The following is a 21,541-nucleotide window of genomic DNA, read 5'->3' on the forward strand; positions in this document are numbered from 1 at the left end:
TTTTATCTAACACAGATCAACAGATTTACACAAATTTGTGAAGTCTGTCAGCTCGAGTGCACAGTCATTAAAGCAAAAAGGGGACATACCAAATACTAAGAAATTCTGAAATTCATGTAAATTTTTCTAAGATTTTATTTTTCACTCATGTTGTCGCTGATTTGTAGTGAAAACTTTTCAGTTAAATTGAAACAGAATACCAAAAAGAAGCATTTTCTTTAGTGGTCTCAGACTTTTGGACCCCACAGTATTTCACTGGACCAAACTGCCAATAACTCAAAAAATATAGTAGTAGAACCGATCAATGCAGCCTATGAAAAATACTCCAGACTATTATAACAAGAAATTTTATGTAACATGGCACTAAACAGCACTGATCTATAGCATTTAGCTCGTAAGGCCTTAAGATGCCTTTTAAGGTATAGAAAATGTGCACCAACACAAAGACATTTTTGGTCCACTTCCTGGTTTTGGATTGTGATTTGGCTTTGGATACACCTCAGCTGCACAGCTTAAAGTCATTCCTTCAGCAAAACCTCATTATAAATATCGTCATGTGCTGATCAAGTGTGTTTAGGGATTGATAATCAGACAACCAGGACTCACCGTCCAGCCACCTCCCTCAGTGCTCATGTCACAGTAAACCTGGAAGCCTGAGGGGAAGTGTATGGGAAAGATGGAGTAGATCCCGTCTTCATGCTGTCCACTAGCATAAATATCACTGCAGTCTCTTGGTCGGCCTGCAAAAAAAAAGCATCAGCATCATCATCATCATCAGACTCCACCAAACACCATCTTGCAAGAAGTGAATTTTGAGGAGTTAGCAGAAGGAAAGTCTACAAAAAGCAAGGGATCATTACAGCCAGATGGCTGGGTACTGTAGGATGGTACACTAATGACATGAGTCTTTACCCTCTCCGCTGGAGCAGCCCCTGGGCCGGACACCGCTGCGTACTGGAGCCCTCTGCAAGTCTGCCTTCAGGAACACCTTCATGCTGCCAGGTTCCTTCTGCATGGAGTCGAACACGTCACTCACCGTGTTCACGACCTTCATCATGTTACTTTGGCTCTCGGACAACAGCTGAAGCACGAGAGAGAGAGACAGAGATTTCTTGACATTTGAGTGCTAGATTCAATGCTGACTCTAATATGTAATGGAGGTTCTACTGTTTTAGACAGCAGGGAATGTGAGTCAGATCTGCAGCAGGACAAGTGAAAATCAATTACCAATGATTGTTTCTGAATGCCCTGACACGTGAAAAGCACCAAACTCTCCAGGGTGCTGTCTTTGTGTGTGTGTGTGTGTGTGTGTGTGTGTGGTGGAGTACCCATGACAATAATGGCAACACATACACCGGTCACCTTGTGAAGAAACCAGAACTGATTCATCTCACACACATACTCATCTTGTGCATTACCACAGCAACCACGCTTACCTGACATTCCTGAGTAGGATGGCTCACTACTAGGAATTAAAAAAAACTATGAATAATACATGACAACCACAAGGGGAGAGGCTATGTGCTCTCACTGGTTGATGCTTTGCCTCCACAGCCTGAATGTGTCATCCTACATACACTACCTAACAGTATAGTACAGTATCATCTTTTCCAAGAAGAGAGAAACTGTTTTGTTTGTACATACATGACGGTTTGGCATTTAATGCAAATCTACAATGGAACTCTTCCTCTTAGGGATGTAATGCAATGTATCTGTGTTTGTTTAGTGCTCCAAATGTTTGCATCTGCTTCTGTATTTGGATATAAACCTAAAGTGGGTGTGGCCTCAACCAGAAGAGGTGTTTTTTTTTTTTTTTTAAATTAAATATGAACCCTACTACGTCTGCTGGAAACAGCAGAAAACACAAGGAAAAGCCCAGATGTAGAAATGCCAGCACTGATGTTTCCTCAACCTATCATTTGAAAGATGTGCGTGGAAATGTTTTTAATCCTGTTTTTATTTTAACAAATTTAGTTTTTTACAATATATAAACAAATTACTAGCCTAAACCACCACCACCACTCAGACCAGTTCCTAAGGACCGCCGCTGCCGTGTTCATGAATGTGGTCTTTATTTAACCTTAATTTCTGACAACTCACTCAGGCCCACATGAAAGTAAATCCGTCGTGCAACATTTTTTTCTGTTTTTCGTTGTCAGTGGGATCACCTTTCTACCACATTCTTAAAAAAAAAAAAAAAACAATAGTGCACTTTCTATTTGTATTTGTATCTGTGTAGAACACATTCTGAAATACTCATTGTGTTCAATCCGAATTATGTAATCATATGGTTTACATCCCTAACCAAATGTTTTGTCTTAATAATATATAATACTAGATAAATTGGTGGGTGGGGCATGTATTAAAGAATTCCCATTAAAATGTCTAATGGCTATTCAACTGGAAATCCTTAATAAATTGGCAACTTTTAAACATGGGATTTTACTAGGCCTTCATTGTGCATATTCTTCTTATTATTGTTATTTCACAATAATTAAACCATATTCCAATTCTTTTGGACTGTTATGGTTTATCCATTGGAATGGTCTAATTTCCAGATAGAATTTTTATGAGTTGGCGATTACATTCTACTACCTTATTCAGTACATGCAATGTGACTACTCATAAGGACTTTATATAATGTAATTTCAGTGATTAATTGGTAATTGGGGTGGCACGGCGGTGCAGCAAGTAGCTCTGCCACCTCACAGCTCTAAGGTCCTCAGTTTGATCCTGAGCTTGGGTTCCTGTCTGTGTGGAGATTCGCATGCTCTCTCCACATGTGTGGGTTTCCTCCTGTTGTCCAAAAATATGCAGCTACTCTAAATTAACCCTTGGTGTGAATGAGTCTGTCAATCTGTGTGTGTGTGTGTGTGTGTGTGGTGCGCTGCAATGGACAGGCGTGAATTCTCCCACTTTGCACCCAGTGTTCCCGGGATAGGCTTTAGAACCACTGTGAAACCACTGTGCGTTTAGGTGGGTCCCACAAACATTCTGAGTTTTTCCATGGTAGCCTAAGTGGGAGTAGCATAAATTTTCATGGACTGCCAAATATATACCCCAGACCAGAACATACCATGAGTTTGCATGGAGCTCCAATGGTGATCCATCAAATCCCACTCATAACCCTTGGATTCCAGTGGGAATCCCATGGGAGTTTTCCATAATGAAAAGGGGATTTTCAATCCATCCAATAAAAATGTATAACCAGCTCATCCTGTGGCATCTGATATGTGCACTTATTGGTTTGAATCTTTAAATCCTGTGTTAAAGACTAAAGCCAGATTTAGACTAATTTCATTGTAATTAAGGTCTCGGTCCTGTGCCGGCCCGCTGTTGGCAGATAAAGCTTGCTTTGATATCTGCTCTGTAATTGGACTTTGTAAACGTTCAGTGATGGTCACTACTACTTCGTGAACATTATTTAAAAATGGTGGCTGAGTTGCATTCATTAATCATAGACACATTCAAAGCTGCTTTATTCTTGCTTCCTAACACAGTGGGCATCTGAGTGTGGAACAAAACTCTCACTTAAAAAAAAAAAGACTTCACTTGCTGGAGAAGAAAGATTAATGAACACAACAGCATCAGAGGAAATTGAATAGAAAATAGCAATCCAGTGCCAAGCAATCACAAGCAGAAAGAAGAGATTTATACAGTATATTAGGTTTTAGACTTTTTTTTAAGAAGCACTATTTTTAACAGGAAATTGTCAACATAGGGATTGTCATTTTGGACGTCATTTTGTGCTTTGATTTTGATTCTTCTTGTTCTGCACAGGCATAAAATAATTTTTTCCACTCTTCCAACATGCAAAATGAGGGAGTATGTTAGTGTGAAGTTTTACTTCAGTATGACAATTAAACACATTTACACACACACAATTATATGCATTTTCCCCTGAATATAAAAGACTCCTTCTAGACCATCCATTGCATCATCACATTGCTGCTATTTAAATTGGTTTCTAAGAGTTGTTTGTTGCAACCCACAGTATTGTGGCTTTGCACAGTTCAGCTTTATTGTATTAAAACACTCAGGGCTATGCTAAATGAGGGCTTGAAGACCTTCGCTATATTATTCTTTCTCTGAAGCATGCCATTATAAAATCTGAGTTTTCTAGTGTCTCTGAAAATCCACTGCCAGGTTTCACATGGTCTAAATATATAAGCGGTTTATATAAGTTTGGATGAGGAGATTGAAAATAGTCTTGCAATCTTCAAAATTAGTCTCAGTGTTGTCAGAACATTCCTTGAGTTGATCAGCGAGACTGCCTGAGGCCAATGTCGCCTGCACTGGTATTGTCAGAACGCAAAATTCTGCTATTTTGCCTCCAGAATTAACATTCCAGTTCAATAGCAATTGGCAACACACACACACACACACACACACACACACATATATATATATATATATATATATATATATATTTATATAATATTTATATATATATATTTATGACTATGTACCACTAATTTTAGTCCAGCAAGTGATGCAGCTTTGCCAGGAGATCAGGGAAAGTGTCAGGGTGGATTAATTTCAGCAGTCAGACAGATGAAAAAAATGTTTTTCTTTTCACTCCTTCAAGGGAAAGGGTAAAAGTGTGTTGTCTTGGTGAAACAGGTCTCTCACTAGGCAGCAGAAGGACAGAAAAGGTCTGACTCACCAGGCAATTACCCACAGCACTCGATTTCACAGGCTGCTCTGATAATTAACTATAGAATATGTTAAATACTCCAGTAGCCACCTTCTTGACTTGAAAGTCTGCCCTTTGCTAAAGCTGAGCTTTTAACACATATTGAGCAGGGCCAAGATCACCTGAAACTAGAAGAACGTGTAGACTTCTTTCTTTAATTTAACTCTAATTTTATGTTCAGACCTAAATGGCTTATTATAAATATTCATTAGAAGTGGACTATTAGAACTATATATAGTTCTGAAAACAACATACTTTTGAAAAATACATATCACGATCATGAGTAAAGCTATAGTTTTTTAATGTCTGATTACCTCCAGAAGGAAGAAAATTGCATTTAAAGATTTAATTTTGACTTTGATGCAGGAGAAACAGAGATATTTTGACAGCCGTTATCTGATTATAAATTGAATCGATTAGGCTTTTGTTGATTTTGCTATGGCACGTTGCTATCCAACAACTTGACCAAAGCCTGATATTCACTGTGAGGAAACTTAGCTAGCGACATTTTAGACATCTTTAGGCAGACGGATTTTGACCACTGTGCTTGTGAAACCGACTCCTTTACACAAAATTCTCTTTGCAACATTTAATCTTTATGCAAGTTTCGGAAGTGAATAAAAACATTTCCACATCCCTCTGTTTATGGGTTTTTCATTATTTTTTGTTACTTCATTATTTTTTGCTATTTTTTTGTCTGTTTGCCAGAACACTAATAAGTGCATGTTTCCTTTCCCTCGCTCAAAGAAGTTACACTCTGCTCACGAGTCAAGTTTGTGACTTTGGAGGCAGGAGTAAGACACGTTCCGACAGTCATGATTGGTCACTCTCAACCATTCCGCTTTCCACTAGAAAGAGACCTAGATCTCAAAGTAAAATCCTCAAAATGACGGCGATGAATCAGTTTAATGCATTTGTTTCTCAAACACAGAATTAGTTTGCAGTTATTACATTCTTATGCAAAGATAAATAAACAAAATTCTTAACCATTAAAGAAAATGTGTTGATATATGCATTGAAATTTCTAATGATTTGTAATGGTTTATTATGTTTAATGATATGCCACCATTTAAAGTGAATTTCAAATCTATCAATCACAAAGCATCTGAATCCTATTTGCAAATGTCCAAAAATTGCCTGTAGCTCCATGTATATTTGTATTTTGCTCTCATTTTAAAGATATGTTGATTAATTGGAACCTCTGGCACTAATTAATTCTCCTGTGTATGCTGAGAAATTATCTACGGGGAGCATTTACATTCACCACCTGACTTTTCACAGGGAAACGAACAACTATACAGCATAAACGCATATAATTTAAAATGGTGGCCTATGGTTTCATGTTAGTTACCTAACAAAATATTTAGTGTGACAAATATATAAAGTAAATACTTACATTGGTGTGACACTGTTCCACGTGTTCAGGCAGGCCATGCTCACTCTTTCTATTAAAGATACTGTTTAAATGGCAAATTGCCAGGTTAGCAAATATTCATTAACACTAATTTGACCTACATTACAATTGCTAGAATATGCATTATCAGAGAAGAAAAAGTGTAATATTGTTTTATGGAAAACAACATCCCATGTGTGGGAGAGTAAAATTTTTTAATTAAACACTTTAGTCATAATAATTGTATTAATTAATCCAAGATTATTATGTAACAGTAAAATAATAATATATGTTGTAAGTAGGGAATCATAAAAAAGTAGATATTAAAATGAACTCATATATTTTAATGGAACATTCACCATCAGGGTATTTTTCTTCTGAGGGTTAGGTGAAACTTTTCCACTAACGTTAAGGTTAAGTGTTCTAATCACTCCATACCACAGCCTTTCTTAAGTTTCATATATGACACATAGTGAAACTGGAGCAGTGTTATTAAAGTTAGTGAATGTAATGGGGCTTTCTGCACTTCCTCTGCTTTATGTTTCCAGGGAGTAAGGGGAAGAAATGTTAAATGAGGCCAGAGTCTTCCGGTATCTCTATAGAGCCAGAGATTGCACTAAGTCAGATGACCGCCACAGACAGACAGTATCGAAGTAGAAACTGGCCACTGCTTGAAATATAAATGATGCTGTATCATGCAGTACGTTATTTATTTATTTATTTATTTAAAAAACAAAAAAAAAGGCAATCACCTTGTTGGTAAATCCTAGTGATACGCCAAAATGAAAATTCCTGGCCTGAAAAAACAACCCGAAAAAATGAGCCAGATACCACAGAATACCTAGACCTTTCCTGTCAGAGTTTAACAGCCAATGTTCAAAATCCACGTTTGAAACTCCATCTTGTTGATCAGTTCCTAGTTTATAGATCTCTCCCCGCTCAAGTAGATACAGTAAGAGCCTGGTCGTGTATGAAAAGACCTAGCAAGGAGTGTTGCCAAGATGGCCACCAAATGGACAAAACGTTCTATAGGGTCGTTGCCAGAGATCCACAAAAAAAAAGCCTTTTTTTCCTGGCTTTACAGACAACCAGATGGCAAACGCACTCAGCACATCAGCAGTTTCCCTCATTCCGAACAAGAAGATCTCTCAGCTTACAAAGAAAGGTCAAAGATGCATAATATCAGGAAAGTGCTCTGATTTCAGGTTAAGGGGCCGAGGAAGCCCCTTAACCATCAACTTATCAGCTCAATTGTAAGTTGCTTTAGATAAAACTGAATCTGAATCTACACCTTCTTCCTAGTTAACGTCTGCTAAATTCCCATCTTTCTCTTTCTCCACTAATGACAATGTTTCTGCACCCACCACCTCCCCATCTCCTTCATACTTTTCAACAACTCCTACCCAAGAGTCATTAGCAGGGGGTCTGGCTATTATGCACAAAACAGAACCTGCCCAGAACTGCGCTCACAAAAATGTAAATGTACATTTACATTGTCTGAATTCTCGTCAGGAGGTGACAGGAAAAGTTTTATCAAAATTCTAAAATTATCAGCATGTGTTTGTGTAGTCTTCGAATTTATTTAAGAAAAAAAAAAAAAAAGCCAGGTGTCCTTCAAGCAAAGATTTCAAAAACCATTTCAAAACTTGCCTAAGTGAATATGACAAATTATAACCAGGCACACCACAGAGATTTATAGGAGATGGTTCATTCCTGCTGATAGAGGCTTGTGTTTATTGCCTGTCCGAGGAAATTTAATGAAAATATGATCCTAGTTCGCTGTCTGAATTCATGAAATGCTGATCTAAGTGGTGAGACAGTTGGTCCCATCTGTCTCTCAGTCTGCTGGTCAGCACTCAAACAACACTATTTCAGGTTACACAGGTGCTTCTCTAAATCATCACCCTGCCCACTAAAATCACTAGGTTTGAAAGAGCACCACCAGACAGAACTACCTTCAGGTCAGTCTACATTCCTGAAGGACTATAGAACTGAACAGTGCTTTAACACACATTAATTCAAAGCTTTGAAAGGATTGTAATTTAACTGATGAGCTGTTCTTGTGTGTAAGAGCTGGAGGAAAAAAAAAGTCTGCAAGTCATTCATTACTGAATACTCTTAATAGATTGTGATTCACATAACCCTACCTGCATCTGGACTAAGACGGGGTTTATGGGTTAGCACAGCTTACAGAGAAGCCAGTGTACACCTTAACTAGTCCCACAGAACATCTGATATATTTTGCACCCTTTTCTGGCCACAAGATTTAGAATCTTGAAGGCTGAGATCAGTTTGACTCTCTGCACTCCCATTTGTATGTCCCTGTGAAGCTTTCCAGCTAGAAGACACTTTAGGACACTGGGACTAACTGAGCTATTTGTAGCAAGATTTAGACTGAAAAATGGTTCAGGGAATCTTGTTTTTAAAAGTTATTAAAGACTTTTGTTTGAAGCAGATATGGGTGAGTAAACAAGATAATCTCACATCTTTGCCATTGGGCTACTGGAAAATCTCTGTGCTTGGCCATCTGCCATGTCAGGTAAAATGTCTTTCTGTGATAGTAGGTGTTTCTTGGACTTTTTTTTCTTTAACAAAACATACAGGACCCAGACCTTGCAGAAAAGCAAATTTGCTTGGCAGAGGAGGTGCAACATTATTAGCACTTACACAGTGCATTTTCAAAACTTGTTAAAAACAGTGAAGGGACAATGAGAAAATAAACATCTGGCTGAATATCCAAAGGTATGTCTTCAAAATGCAACAAAATACAAATTTCAATCCTCAAGTACAGTATAAACCACTACATTTATTTAGAAGAGCAAGAAAAAAAAACACACATACTAATTAACACAGACTGTACAATAAACTTAAACAAACTCTCAAACCCTTTTTTAACACTACAGCTTGACACGCCAGAGTTGAACAGCAAGTCAAGCCAAATACATCACTTGCCTTTGTATTTTTACTCTACAGTGCTACTGCCAAAATTTCCACATTCTTTAATTTCCATTGTCATTTCAGATTTGATTTTTGTGGTGTCATAATGTTTCAGTGTTACTGGTGTTTGGATTTGTGCTGTTGGATTTTGATTTATTTTCAGATTATGGTTTATACTCTGGTAATTTTGTAGTGTTATGCATCTCCAACAATAGATATTAGGAATATTAATTCACAACAAAATCTTAACTGCTACGGAATTAAATCTTAGCTGCCGAGCTACCACTGCTCATAAAATGTTGAATATAAATGAAAAAATTAGCATTAGCTCAAGCTGTGGGCCTGGTCCATTTCCCCCATTATATCAACTCTTATTCCACAGGTTTAACAGAGTGAGTGTCTCACCTGGATGAGCCTGGCCTGCTCAGTCTGCAGCATGTTGATCTCCTGGCTGATGCTGCTCTGGCCCTGCCTCAGCGCACTGTACTCTGCCTTCAGCTGGCTACCATGGGCTGACAGCTTGGCAATTTCCTCAGCCAACTGGACAAGCAGTGCGCGCTCCTGTCCCTTCACTGACTTCAGGTCTGTGTCATGGTGGCTGAGCGAGTGCAGCAGTGACGTCTGTAACCCCTCCAGTCGCAGGAAGTTGCTGTTGTAGTCAGGGCAGTTGGGGTCAATGAAGATGTTAATGCGGGAGCCATCTCCTCTCTCCACCGTCACCAGGGCATTGCCTTCGTCTTGATTGGTAGTGATGAGGGGTGGAGCATCGGGGCCTGAGGGTGCCTGGGAGTGGTTCATTAAGAGGATTGTGCCTGTTACTGTAACGGCTAGTAGCACAGCAACAAAGAGGAGAATGGTGCACAGGAGGTAACTACAGCTCGTCCTCTGTGAGAGAAAGACAAAGGACAGAGGGAAAAGGTACAGGTGAAAAACAAGTGTTAGACAAATGGAAAGAGAAAGAGACAAAAGGATGCAAAATGAAAGTATTTAGAATGGAAGACTGGAGCTTCCCCACCAGAGACCGTGTTTATCTGTTTTATGTTTTAAAGACGTCATGTTCACTCACTGTTTACAGTTGGCACTTAGTAATTCACTTGACACTCCAAGCCAACAGCACATGTTAGGAAAATTAGGAACAAGCACAGTAATAAGTGGGTGTTTATTACTCCACTGCATCTTTATGAGTCGGTAAATCAACAGCCAGCACACACTGCAGACAACACACATGTGCATGCTACAATTTGGATGTTTTCCCCCTGAGATCTATGTACTTTAATATGCACTATGTCTATATGTATGTACTGAAAAAAAACAGCTGCTTGCAGAACTCTCTACTGAATGCCGGGGAAATTTATGATAATTATTTTTTCTTCCGCCCCCATGGTGGAAATCATTATACTTTAGGGGTCGCGAGCTGAATTCCTATTACCCTGCTGTGTGCTGACTGTTTACAATACACCCATGGAGAGAAACTAACCACAACAAGCCTGCAGGACCCGTTTCCTCACACTCCACTGAATCTTCTGCAGTCTCTGTCATATTTTTTGAAAGATAATAAATATGCACAGAAGATGCCAATCTACAGTCATCATTAGGCTGCAGAAGAGAGCAGTCTCTGCAGAATAAAGCAATAATGTCTGATGTCTGCTGGGATTAGAAAACCTTGCCTCTGGCCCTCTGCACACCTAACGAGAGCATCACATTTGGCTGCAATACAAGAAAGGCTTGCACCAAGGTGTGGGGACGAATGCAAGCTATGACATGCTTCCTACAAAGACATGCAGAACCCTTGTAGAAAATCAATAGAAGTATTTTAAACTTTTCAAGATAAGACAAGATAACCCTTATTGTTCTATATTTTCCAACCAATGCATTATTACCAGGGGTGGAAAAATCATAAATATATTAGCTATCCTACCAGGAAAATAAATGCTCCAGTGTGCTGGTCGGTCCCTTGTTTTGGTTGCCTGTATAAAAATGATAATAAGTGGTAGCTAATATAATGTAACAATGTATGGAAAGCTAGTTTGCTATATAGTCTATACCATTTGGAAGCTTCACCGTTTGGATGACCACACATTTCTTACTTGAGACTGTATTGATGAGTGTTGCCATGATCTCCAGTAGTACTGTAGAATTAACTAAACTAAAAGTTATAATGCTGTGTTTAATAATGCTCTCCAGGTCTTCTGCTCAACTCCCAAAACTCCAGAAAGATATGGATAAAAGGAAGCTTGGGACAGGGTTTCATTGTAAATAATGACAGGCCTATGATCCGAAAATCCACTAGGTTCATGAACCATCACATATTTAAAATATCAAAATATCTTGCATTTATGCAGCATTGGAAAGGAAGACATACCTATGCCTATAATGCATATATAGCATCAATTTGTGCATTCAGGAACTCCATAACCCACAAGAAATCTAATCCTAGATTAGCACATGATTTGTGCTCACAGGTCCCAGAAGTCCAACGTGGGAGAGCTTTGGCGGGCAAATTCTGACTCACTGAGATGGTATGCTATGCTACGCTTCACAGCATGTGTATAAAGCATCAGTCTTGTCTTCCTCTGTGAAAGTGAGGACCTTTCAAAGAGCGCCTCTAGGGGACCAGGACAGCACAGAGCTTTTTAAACATTTTACTAGCAAACACCAATCGGAATACCAATCAGGGAGCCAGTGACTGTAGACATTCCCACACACGTACACACACGCACTTCCACCATCACCCTGCTCATCTGGCCCCAGACAATAGCGGCTCAAGATCATGAGGCCATGCTCAACCAGGCATGGACAATATTTTGAGAAGAGCTTTTATGTGTCGTCAGTGAAGCGGCACTGGTAAGGCAAAGGACATGAGAATAGAGCCAAGGGTATCTAAAATAAAAGCATAGCAGCATTCTCCTCTTCAGCTCATCTTTCAGTAGCACTGCACCCATGGCAGGGTGACACCAATAGCGCTGAGGTCAAAACCAGAGTAGAATATACAAAGCGGGAGAGCACTCAGTGATTACTCTGGTTCAAAAGAGTCACAAAAAAGACGACTTCAGTCAGTCTTACCTCCCTATTGCTTGTAAGCTTGAATAAATTGCATGTGCTCTGGAGAGAAAAGGCTTATTGGGGAGATGGATGGACAGATAAAGAGGAGCAGCTTTCTTTTAAGTGATCAGTTCTATAGTCATGTGCCTTTTCTTTTTTAATGATCCAATCAATATTGTGTAATAAAAATGTGTGGTCCTGATATTCCATTCAAATGGCTACCTCCATGAATGAAGACATTGCAGGTTTTGCTCCACATTAATGAAGCTAAGATTCGTGGGGTCAGATTCAGAATGGTTCTTCCATTCGATTGGTGTGTGTTTCAGTGTCCCGAATAGCCAGTGCCATTGGTCTAATAGTGAATTGTCTAAATAGTGACATACACAATAATGGTTCATTGAATGAGCTTGTCTTATGAGCCAGTGGTGTTTTCAAACCTAACTTGTTTGGTGATGAACACAACACCAGTACTCAATACTTAGCGACTGTTCTGCATATGACCCAATATGACTGACAATATGATTATCGGACAAAGAGTAATTCAGTAACCTTCGCTGCCTACTACAACAGCACCACCCACCAGGAAAATTGGAAGGATAATATATTTTTTTTTATTGTTTTACTGACTATAACCATGAATTATACTGGCATACTAATAACTGGTGGTTAACAACTATAGTATTCTGACTTTTCTTTAATAAATATTAAATTGGCTGAACTGAAGAGGTAAAAAAAAAAAAAAAACCTTTGTCAGAGCCAATAGGAAGCGTCCACCAAAGGACTGCCAAGTTACTGACCGATAAAATAACACCCACACATACAAACAATTTGGTGTGCATGAAAACCGTTGCAATGTGAAACCAACCATACCAAATGAAAAGATGTCACAAAGTCACAAAAAACACCTGGTACAGATTTCAGCAAACAAACTCAGTGTAAAAATGGACCATGGTTCATTAGGAACGATAGTGCACTTGTTCTGAGTAACAGGATATTAAAAATGACCTTTCATGAATGTCATGTCTAGAACTGTAACTCTATATAGGTTTCAATACATTGCATCACTCACACATTGCAATCTGTTAGTTACATCTTCCAAAGAAAAACAGATAATCCACTGCAATATGTCCAACATGTTTCATTTTTATATAGATAAAGGCTCCAGCTGATCTGTGTGATGGCTGGACCAGCGCTGAATCCCTCGGCTTCTCATATAACTGAGAGGAGGCCAGAAATAAAATCAAAACACCGATCCACCTGCCAACTACACAAGCTGCAGACCTCACTGTGGCTTCCTCATTATATTACAGGCCAGACAGGGAGCTCAGTTTCGCCTACGACTCATTCAACAGGATACGTGCTACAGCCTTTAGGATTAGATAACCATGAATCTCGGCTCAAGAAGCAAAGCACTGATGGATTTTTTGCACTTTTAGCACACATGTTCCTGAATCTGGTTAATGGGTTGAATCTTGCGGACAAGGCAAGTGGATGTGTGGGAGATCAAATGATCCAACAGCTGGATTGAAGTACAAACCAAATATACAGATTTTTATTTTATTTTCTTGGTCCAGAGTCTCCAGAGACTGGTTGATATGTATCAAGCTATTTTAGCCTAAAACTTTGTTACCTCTGCCTGAAGATTAAAACCTGGCCACAGATTAAACCTTCAGCAAGATAGATAATTCACACAAGATCAGTGTTTTGCAACAATCATCTCCAGTTGAAAACATTGTGTGTGAGAAGTGGTGGCTCAGTGGTTAAGGATTTGGGCTATTGATTGGAAGTTGATCGGAATGGGAGTTCAAATTCCAGAACTGCCAATCTGCCATGGTTCTGCCCGATGCACATATGCAACAACTTATCTTGTCTTCTTATCCTTGGTGTAGCAATTTACATGGTTTAAGAGTGTAAAAGTGCAGGAATTAAAAGCTCTCTGAAAAGCTCTGCAAATGTATAGCCTCTTAGGCTGTCATAACACTGTCATGGTTATGCCGACATCGAGACTGAACTACATTACCCATCAGCCCCAGCACGTCACATAAGCACGTCACATATTTTCAATCACTCGCACATGTGCCTCGTTTGACCCTGATTAGCACCATTATATAAGTTCCTGTGTTTTAGCATCTAATTGTGAAGCTTGGGAGTGGCTCACCGCCATGCGCCCCCTCAAGAAATTTTTTGAGGAGGTGGCCGCCGACCCAACAAAAACCATTTCCACTCTCCCTGCCCCGCTTCGGACGTCGCTCTTCCTCCTTGCTCCACTGAGGACGTCGCTCTGCCTTCCTGCTCCTTGTGGGTGTTGCTCTGCCTCCCTGTTCCGCTGAGGGCTGTCCCATGCTCCTCTGCCCCACAGAGGATGGCACTACAGCTCTCAGCCTCGCCATGTGCTTCACTCCTCCCTGCTCCACCTCGGACATCACTATGCCACTTGGCTCCACTTTGGACATTGCTCCACCTTCCTACACTGAGGACATCGCTCTGCCTCCTTGTGCCACTGAGGATGTCGCTCTGCCTTCCTGCTCCGCTGAGGACATCGCTCCTACCCCTTGCTTTGCAATGTGCGTCGCTCCCCCCTTGCTTCGCAGAGGACATCGATCCCCCCTCTGGCTCTGTGGAGAATGTCACTCCCTGCTCTGGCTCAGCGGCGAACGTCAGTCCTCCCTCTGGCTTCGTGGAGAACATTGCTCCCTCCTCTGGCTCCGCCTTGGTCTTCGCTCCCCCCCGAACAGCTTTGCAGTGGTCATCGCTCCGACTGTGTTCCAGAGTCTTGTTTATTGCCCGGATGTTTTTGCCTAGTATTCTGTTCTAGTTCTCGTTCTTGTTTTCAGAGTTTTGGTTATCTGGCTGCACTTTATTTAAATAAAATCCGCACTTGCATCGTGACAAACACGTACTATACTGCTCACCGATTTGAGACCAATGAGTGCCAACAGGATCTGGCAAGCAGAATGGCACTGTGCTTAGAAATGTTTAAAATTCTCTCTCTATTTGAGCAAGACATTTAGAACTGGATTTGCTGTACAAGGAGCAAATCTCCAAAGAAGTAAACTCCCAGCTGATATGTTTTGGTGTGGATAAAAAAAAAAAAAAAAAAAAAAGCTTTCTGGCTCTCTTAGGGATTACATTAAAATGGTGGTATTTAACTATATGTGGTATTTAACTATATCTGTAACAGCCCAGTTACATAAAATTTCTTGCTTATGGTCCAGGTAAGCAACTAACAGTTACTGATTAACTTTTAACCATTAACAATTTGTTTATGTCTATAAATAAGCTACAGGTAGCTTCATGTTACTACTTTTGACAGGTATTTCAAACTTCATGTTACTACTTTTGACCGGTGATAATAAACAAGTCCATTCATCTTTAAACATTCATTGTCAGCTTTTTTTAAACAAGCCATGTCATCACTTCGCTAATCAGACTAGAAGGTAAATAATATGAAAAAATCCATGAAAACTTCCCCCTTTCTGACCTAATGTATCATTGATTTGGCTACAATATTTTTTCAAGTACTCAGTTCAGTCCCCTGAAATACACTGTTGGGTCCACATCTGGACCTCGGTGCACTACAAAGATGCAAGAGCCACAGCATACAGCCAAAACTGCTACACACACTCCAAATATCAAGAAAATTTGTGCTGCCTTGGAGAGTACAGCTTCATTAGCTGGTTTGAGATGATAAATGCACAATAAACGGAGCACAGAGAGATTTCTACTTCAGGCAGTCAAAAGCAAGCTGCTCCAGTTTTTCCTCTCCCATGAGTCCTTAACCTGAATGGTTAACACAGCATGGCTTTTTTTTTTACTCATCACACCAATACCCAGAGTGCAAAAGCATCACTGGAAAAAGATCAATTAAAGGTAGAATGAGAATCCCATAAAAACATTCTCCACCATTTATGATGGTCATATCTTCACAAAGCCTTGGAGTCCTGATCAGTAAGACAGATATCTTTTCATTCTTTCTAGTAAAAGAATAATATGACTAGCCACTAGCCAATTCAATCAATCAATCCACAAAATGAAATTTAAAAAAATATGAGATCTTTTACTATATCCCCACATCAGAGTCTAACCAATGCTCATTCTCATCACTAATGCGTGAGTGTAAGCAGTTCAGACGTGTTCTGACCCACTGTTTTCAAAAATATTTAAAATTATCAGCAGAAAATACTGTTAGGAAGTAGATGCAGAAACAAAGACACACACACTCTCAGAAAATAAGGTATTAAATTGTACTATTGGGACTCAACGAGTGGTAACATTCCTATTCACAAAGTACAATCATGGTCCTTAATCTTGAATACTCAATTACTTCTGTAACCTTAATGTACATTACATTGCCTTGCCAAGGTGAAAGATACATGTACTCAAGGTACAAAAGATTTGTACAGTGACTAGCAATGTGTACAGTAACTGCAGTTTAGTTTTACCTTTTTTTGTACACTTCTCCTGCAGCAGTTTTGTTGCTTTCTTTTCAAAACTAGAAGCTGAAAAATCTCACTGGAAAAATATGAGTTAGGAAAATGTGAGTGAATACAAGACAGAGTTATTACTTCATAAAATGTAAGCGTCTATAAAGTTCCACTATGCAAATCAGATGCAAGGGACATCACAGATTCTGGATTTTTTTTCATGAGAATAAAAACGTAGGTGCTTCTGTAACATTTTGGTAGTCGAATGGCTTTTTGTAGAGCCACCATTTCAAGCAACGTATTCAATATAGGAGAAATATTTTTTTTTTAAACACACAAGTGTTTTAAAAGTTTTAAAGCATAACTTTAAATCGAACTCTTTCTGCAAAACATTCCACATTTTCTTTAAAAATGTCATTTACTTATATTATTCTGTCTTTTTTTTCTGTCCAAATAGAGAACAACTTGAATGATAGGCTTACTTCACAAGCCCCAAACTGGCCATTTAAAATGAATAGAAAGTCAATTTTCATATGTGGTTTTGTGAAAACGAAGAGATTTTGATTATGTGAAGCAGGGGTTTCCAAACTAATCCGCAAAAGGTTGGCATGGATGAAGGTTTTCCTTTAGTTAATCTTGACCTTCAAGTGACTATCATGTGTGGCTCCTGTTTGTTTGGAACAAAAACCTGCTGCCACACCAACCCTTTGAGGATTAGACTGGACACCTCTGACATAAAGTGTGCTATACTATAAACTATATGAATGTTGTGTACCGTGATTGTTACAGTGGTTTTAGGATTGTGAATGTATGGACTTAGCTTTAGCTGCCACTGGCACTTGGTGAAAGGTAACACCTTATTTTAAGGGACACATATTGGGGATTAATTAAGGTTTCAGTCCAAAACAGACACTTGTACATGGTTTATTCACAATATATTACCTTTATTCACCTGTACTGATTCATAATTGGAGATCTGTAATGGGGAAAATGATTAATAAATGCATACTATTTAAAACAAAACTAATAAATAAATTAGTTGTGATATGATACAATGTACAGTATAACATAGCATGGATTAATCATCTAAATTCACCTCTTATTTGTGTATAATTGGCAGCACGCTCTAGGGTGGTGAAGTTACGTCCCTGACAGAAGCAATTCAACCAAACGTTCATAATTTCTTCTGAGAGCTTTTATCTCTATTTATATCTCTATTATAGCTATTTGTCGCCTTCACAGAGTGGTCAACAAGGAAGCTTTCTCACTGAGAACCTTGAATTGCTTGTGCGTGTACTGGCAGAAAGGTCCATGTGACGGTATTTACTGAGATGTGGCATTGAGGACACCAAGTACTTTCCCAGCATCTCAGAAAAGGTTGCTTGTGGTAAGGTGGGAAAATGAGTGCTTCAGCAGAAACTGTCCTGGAAATAACAGTCATTTATGGCTGGCGTCTACCTGCAAAGTACTCATCATTACATTTTTAAACTGAGCAGCACTGCTAACCTCTTTCAGCTCTGTATGACTTTGGGTCATGTTGTGTTTACGTGTGTGTGTGTGTGTAACAGGTTTAACATTTAGCTCTTTCATATGAGTGGTTCCTGTACTCATAATACATTATAAATGCATTTATGCCTTGTTATATAGTGTACATAATACTTTCTAATCCCTGTATAATATGAAGGCTACATATAAGTCTGTGTAATTGCTCAAAAGCAGTTACATGCATAACACCTTTTATACCACAGCACTGCTGAATTCTTGATTCTGATTGGTCAGTAAGGCTTTGGCAGCAGTTCAGACTGCAAACCAAATCACAGGTTTGTATTAATGCGTTTGTTCTAGTCCATTATTGTTTCTATAGTAACAGCTCATTCACAGGGATTTGTATGGCAGATGCGCCACATAACCTAAGCCTACAGTACGAGCCTAATACAGTTGTTATTATTTAACAAAGAAAATGTAAAATCGTTGATGTATGATGTAAATGTAACCATAAATGAATAAAAAGTATGTGTCGCTCTTTTCATCGACATATGGCTATGGCATAAGAGGAACAAAACACTTGCTGTTATAGAAAAATAATCAACTTTGAGGTGGACACAGTAACTCCACACCACTCCACCCTGGCCAGTTTTGCTCCTTACAATAAAGAATAAATAAATGTCTTCATAATGTCAGGGTTCATAATGCATTATAAAATCTGTTTATAAATTAATTATAAACACTAATATTGTAAAGCACTTTGACAATCTATGGTGCAGTAGTAGCGCTCTAATGAACAGAATTATAGTGCATCTCTCTCTCTCTCTCTCTCTCTACATCTCTGTGTGTGTTCGTATGTGTGTATGAATGTGAGACCATCTATAACTCTATGGAGTTTCAAGCTACAGCTATACTGTCCACTTTCAGCAGGTTTTCTCAGCAGTGGAATCCAAGGACGTGACCAGGCAACGATTTGTCTTTCGGCCAGGCACCTAAGCTGTGGAAAGCGTTGAAGGGGGTGCATAACTCTCCTATCGCTTGTTCTTTCTCTCGCTTTTACTTTCTCTCTTTCTGTACTCCCAATGCACCAGTAGAAAGCACATAGCCCCAATCTGCTCTGTCTCACTCAGAAACATAAGAGGACAAAAGATTAACTTGCAAACACACATGGTTACACACATATCAAAGACAGACACATACAATGCACCATTTTTATCTGCAATGTCTCATGCACCAGAAGAGAGGCTGAGGAAAATGAGAGATTCATACACATACACCTGTGTCTGAACACATTTGCATTTATTCATTCAACTGCTTTTATTCCAAACAGATACTATCAAGGTTTATGGCTGAGTACTTTATGGCCTGATAGTGGTTCTCGAGCAGTCCTGGGAATTGACCTCATAAGCTTCCAATCATTAGCACAGAGCTTTAACCAATGGAGGCTGATTTATACTTCTACAAAAACATATTACCGTTAGGACACAGAGGAGAGCATAGCTCACAAAGGCTCAAGGTGTCAAGGTGAACAATGCAGGTTCATCTGTGGTGCAGTGCAGCAAGCAAGCGCTGATTCGTTAAGCAGAGAACTGTATCCGGTAGAAGTATGGGACAAGGCCAGACAATCCTCGACCAAAACCAAAAGGCATGATGTTATAAGCACTTTTATGACCCATCTTTAAAATATAAGTGACAGTTCATTTTTGGAGGGAAAGAAAAAAGCTTTGGGCAAAGATTAGTAGATGCCCTAACAAATATACCTAAACTACATACTATGTACACATATGACCTTAACAGGAAAAATGCATGCCGAATGACTTATAATGGTGTCCCAGATTTATTTTGTAATGAAATTCAGAGCCAGCTTGCACTCACTGTCATACATCTGCTCAGATTGGTCCGAGCTGCCAGGCAGGATATAGTAATTCATGTAATCACTCTTTCTATCAATAATTACATCCTGTTACTGGTTCACTTCACTTCAGTCAGGTCATGGACTAAGAATACCATCAGTCGAAAACTCTGTTGGGGAGCTAGTATAGTAAGAAAAGCACACAGACAACACAATTAGTTTTTTTTTTATTAAAGTGTTAATTTAAGTACTTCAGGAAGCGGTAGGTCTTTAGATGATGTTTGAAGACTGCCAATGATTGCTGTTCGGACATGTTGGGGAAGTTCATTTCACCAACTAGGTGGTAGAACAGAGAAGAGTCTTGATGCAAGCCTTCCTTGTACACTGAGAGATGGTGGGACCAGTCAAGCAGTGCTAGAGGATCGGAGGGAGCATGGTGCAGTGCGGGGTGTGATTGTTCTTGGCTGACAGTAGTGGAATTTGCTGTGGTCTTCTGCTATTGTAGCCCACCCCCTCAAGGTTTGATGTGTTGTGTGTTCTGAGATGCTTTTCTGGTCACCATGGTTGTAAAGAGTTCTTATTTAAGTTACTATAGACTTCCTGTCAGCTCAGACCAATCTGGTCATTTTCCTCTGATCTCTCTCATCAACAAGGTGTTTCAGCGTAACGATACAGCAGCACGTTAGTTTTTTTTTTTGTCTGTCCAGTTCTCTGGACACTCTGCTTAAACAGATCAGTTTCCAAAGCTTCAACGTTAATGCTAATACCCCCTTTATCATCATACTCATCATCTCTTAGATTGCTAACTAGCTGAAACTAGTCTCTGCTGTAACTCAACACAACTGCGTTGTGTAGCTGCATTGCATTTTGGAAGTCCAATGTTTACTGTCCAAAAATGGTGAGTGAGAAAAGAGAAAAGTTTTGTCTCCTATTAAATACCTTTGTAACCGGGCTAGCAAAGTCCCCCATGGCATGCTAAACAACCAGGAAATTCTCACAGCAATAACTAACATACAACACCGACCAACAAATGAGCACAAAGCACATAATCATTTCAATGTGAACATATTCAGTGTACAGTGTTTGTATCCAGTATTTTACTTCTTCTATTAATTTTGTCTGTTTCAGTGGCACACAAAACTTTATCTGTACATTCTGTTTTGGTACATGTGACACTGCCAAATAGTCCACAGATACATACTTTCCCTTGGAATCAAACCCTTAGCTTTATGTTACAAGCAGCTTGACTTTTTGTTATTAGAACCTTGCAAGTGAATCATAATAGAATCACACAGGAGACTTGTGCCACAAGGGCAGTGTATGATACATAAAGAACCAGAGGTACTGATGCCTACTGGTGCAGTTAAGTGTTTTTCATATCTCAGTTAGACTGGCATAAGGCACCCTGGATAGCATCACATGCACATACACACACACACACAATTTAGACTGTCAATCCACATTCCAACATGTTTTTGGTCATTACAATTACAGTGGAAGGAAACTGGAGGACCTGGAAAATAACAGTCCAGAAAAATACTAGCTTGTGTATCTATTACCTTGTACATATGGTGAATGCATGTTCCCTTCTACTGCTTTCGAAGTTCAGTTTAAAGAAAACAACCACATGAAGTCCAAGTGTAATGGATAAAATACCAAAAGTCTCAAATCATCCAAATACCTCAGAGCCTCACCTCATTTTACAATAAAAC

The 21,541-nt window shown here is 39.2% G+C and overlaps 1 protein-coding gene across 3 annotated transcripts in view; it reads right to left on the bottom strand.

Moving 5' to 3' along the window:
• The window catches only part of LOC113535166 (fibrinogen C domain-containing protein 1), an 83,683-nt gene that overhangs the window by 50,515 nt on the left and 11,627 nt on the right, over window positions 1-21,541 (bottom strand). For 2 of the 3 annotated variants that reach the window (XM_026928359.3, XM_053235830.1), the window contains 3 exons: window positions 9,432-9,911; window positions 913-1,081; window positions 607-740 (listed from right to left, as the gene is read on the bottom strand). In XM_026928359.3, the coding sequence (XP_026784160.1) occupies window positions 607-740; window positions 913-1,081; window positions 9,432-9,911 (783 nt within the window). Of the gene's footprint in view, window positions 1-606; window positions 741-912; window positions 1,082-9,431; window positions 9,912-13,137; window positions 13,924-21,541 lie in introns of those variants that run through there. The other variant, XM_053235829.1, reaches the window with a different exon arrangement.

This window comes from Pangasianodon hypophthalmus, chromosome 8, assembly GCF_027358585.1.
Source record: "Pangasianodon hypophthalmus isolate fPanHyp1 chromosome 8, fPanHyp1.pri, whole genome shotgun sequence".
In the NCBI taxonomy this organism is placed as follows: domain Eukaryota; kingdom Metazoa; phylum Chordata; class Actinopteri; order Siluriformes; family Pangasiidae; genus Pangasianodon; species Pangasianodon hypophthalmus.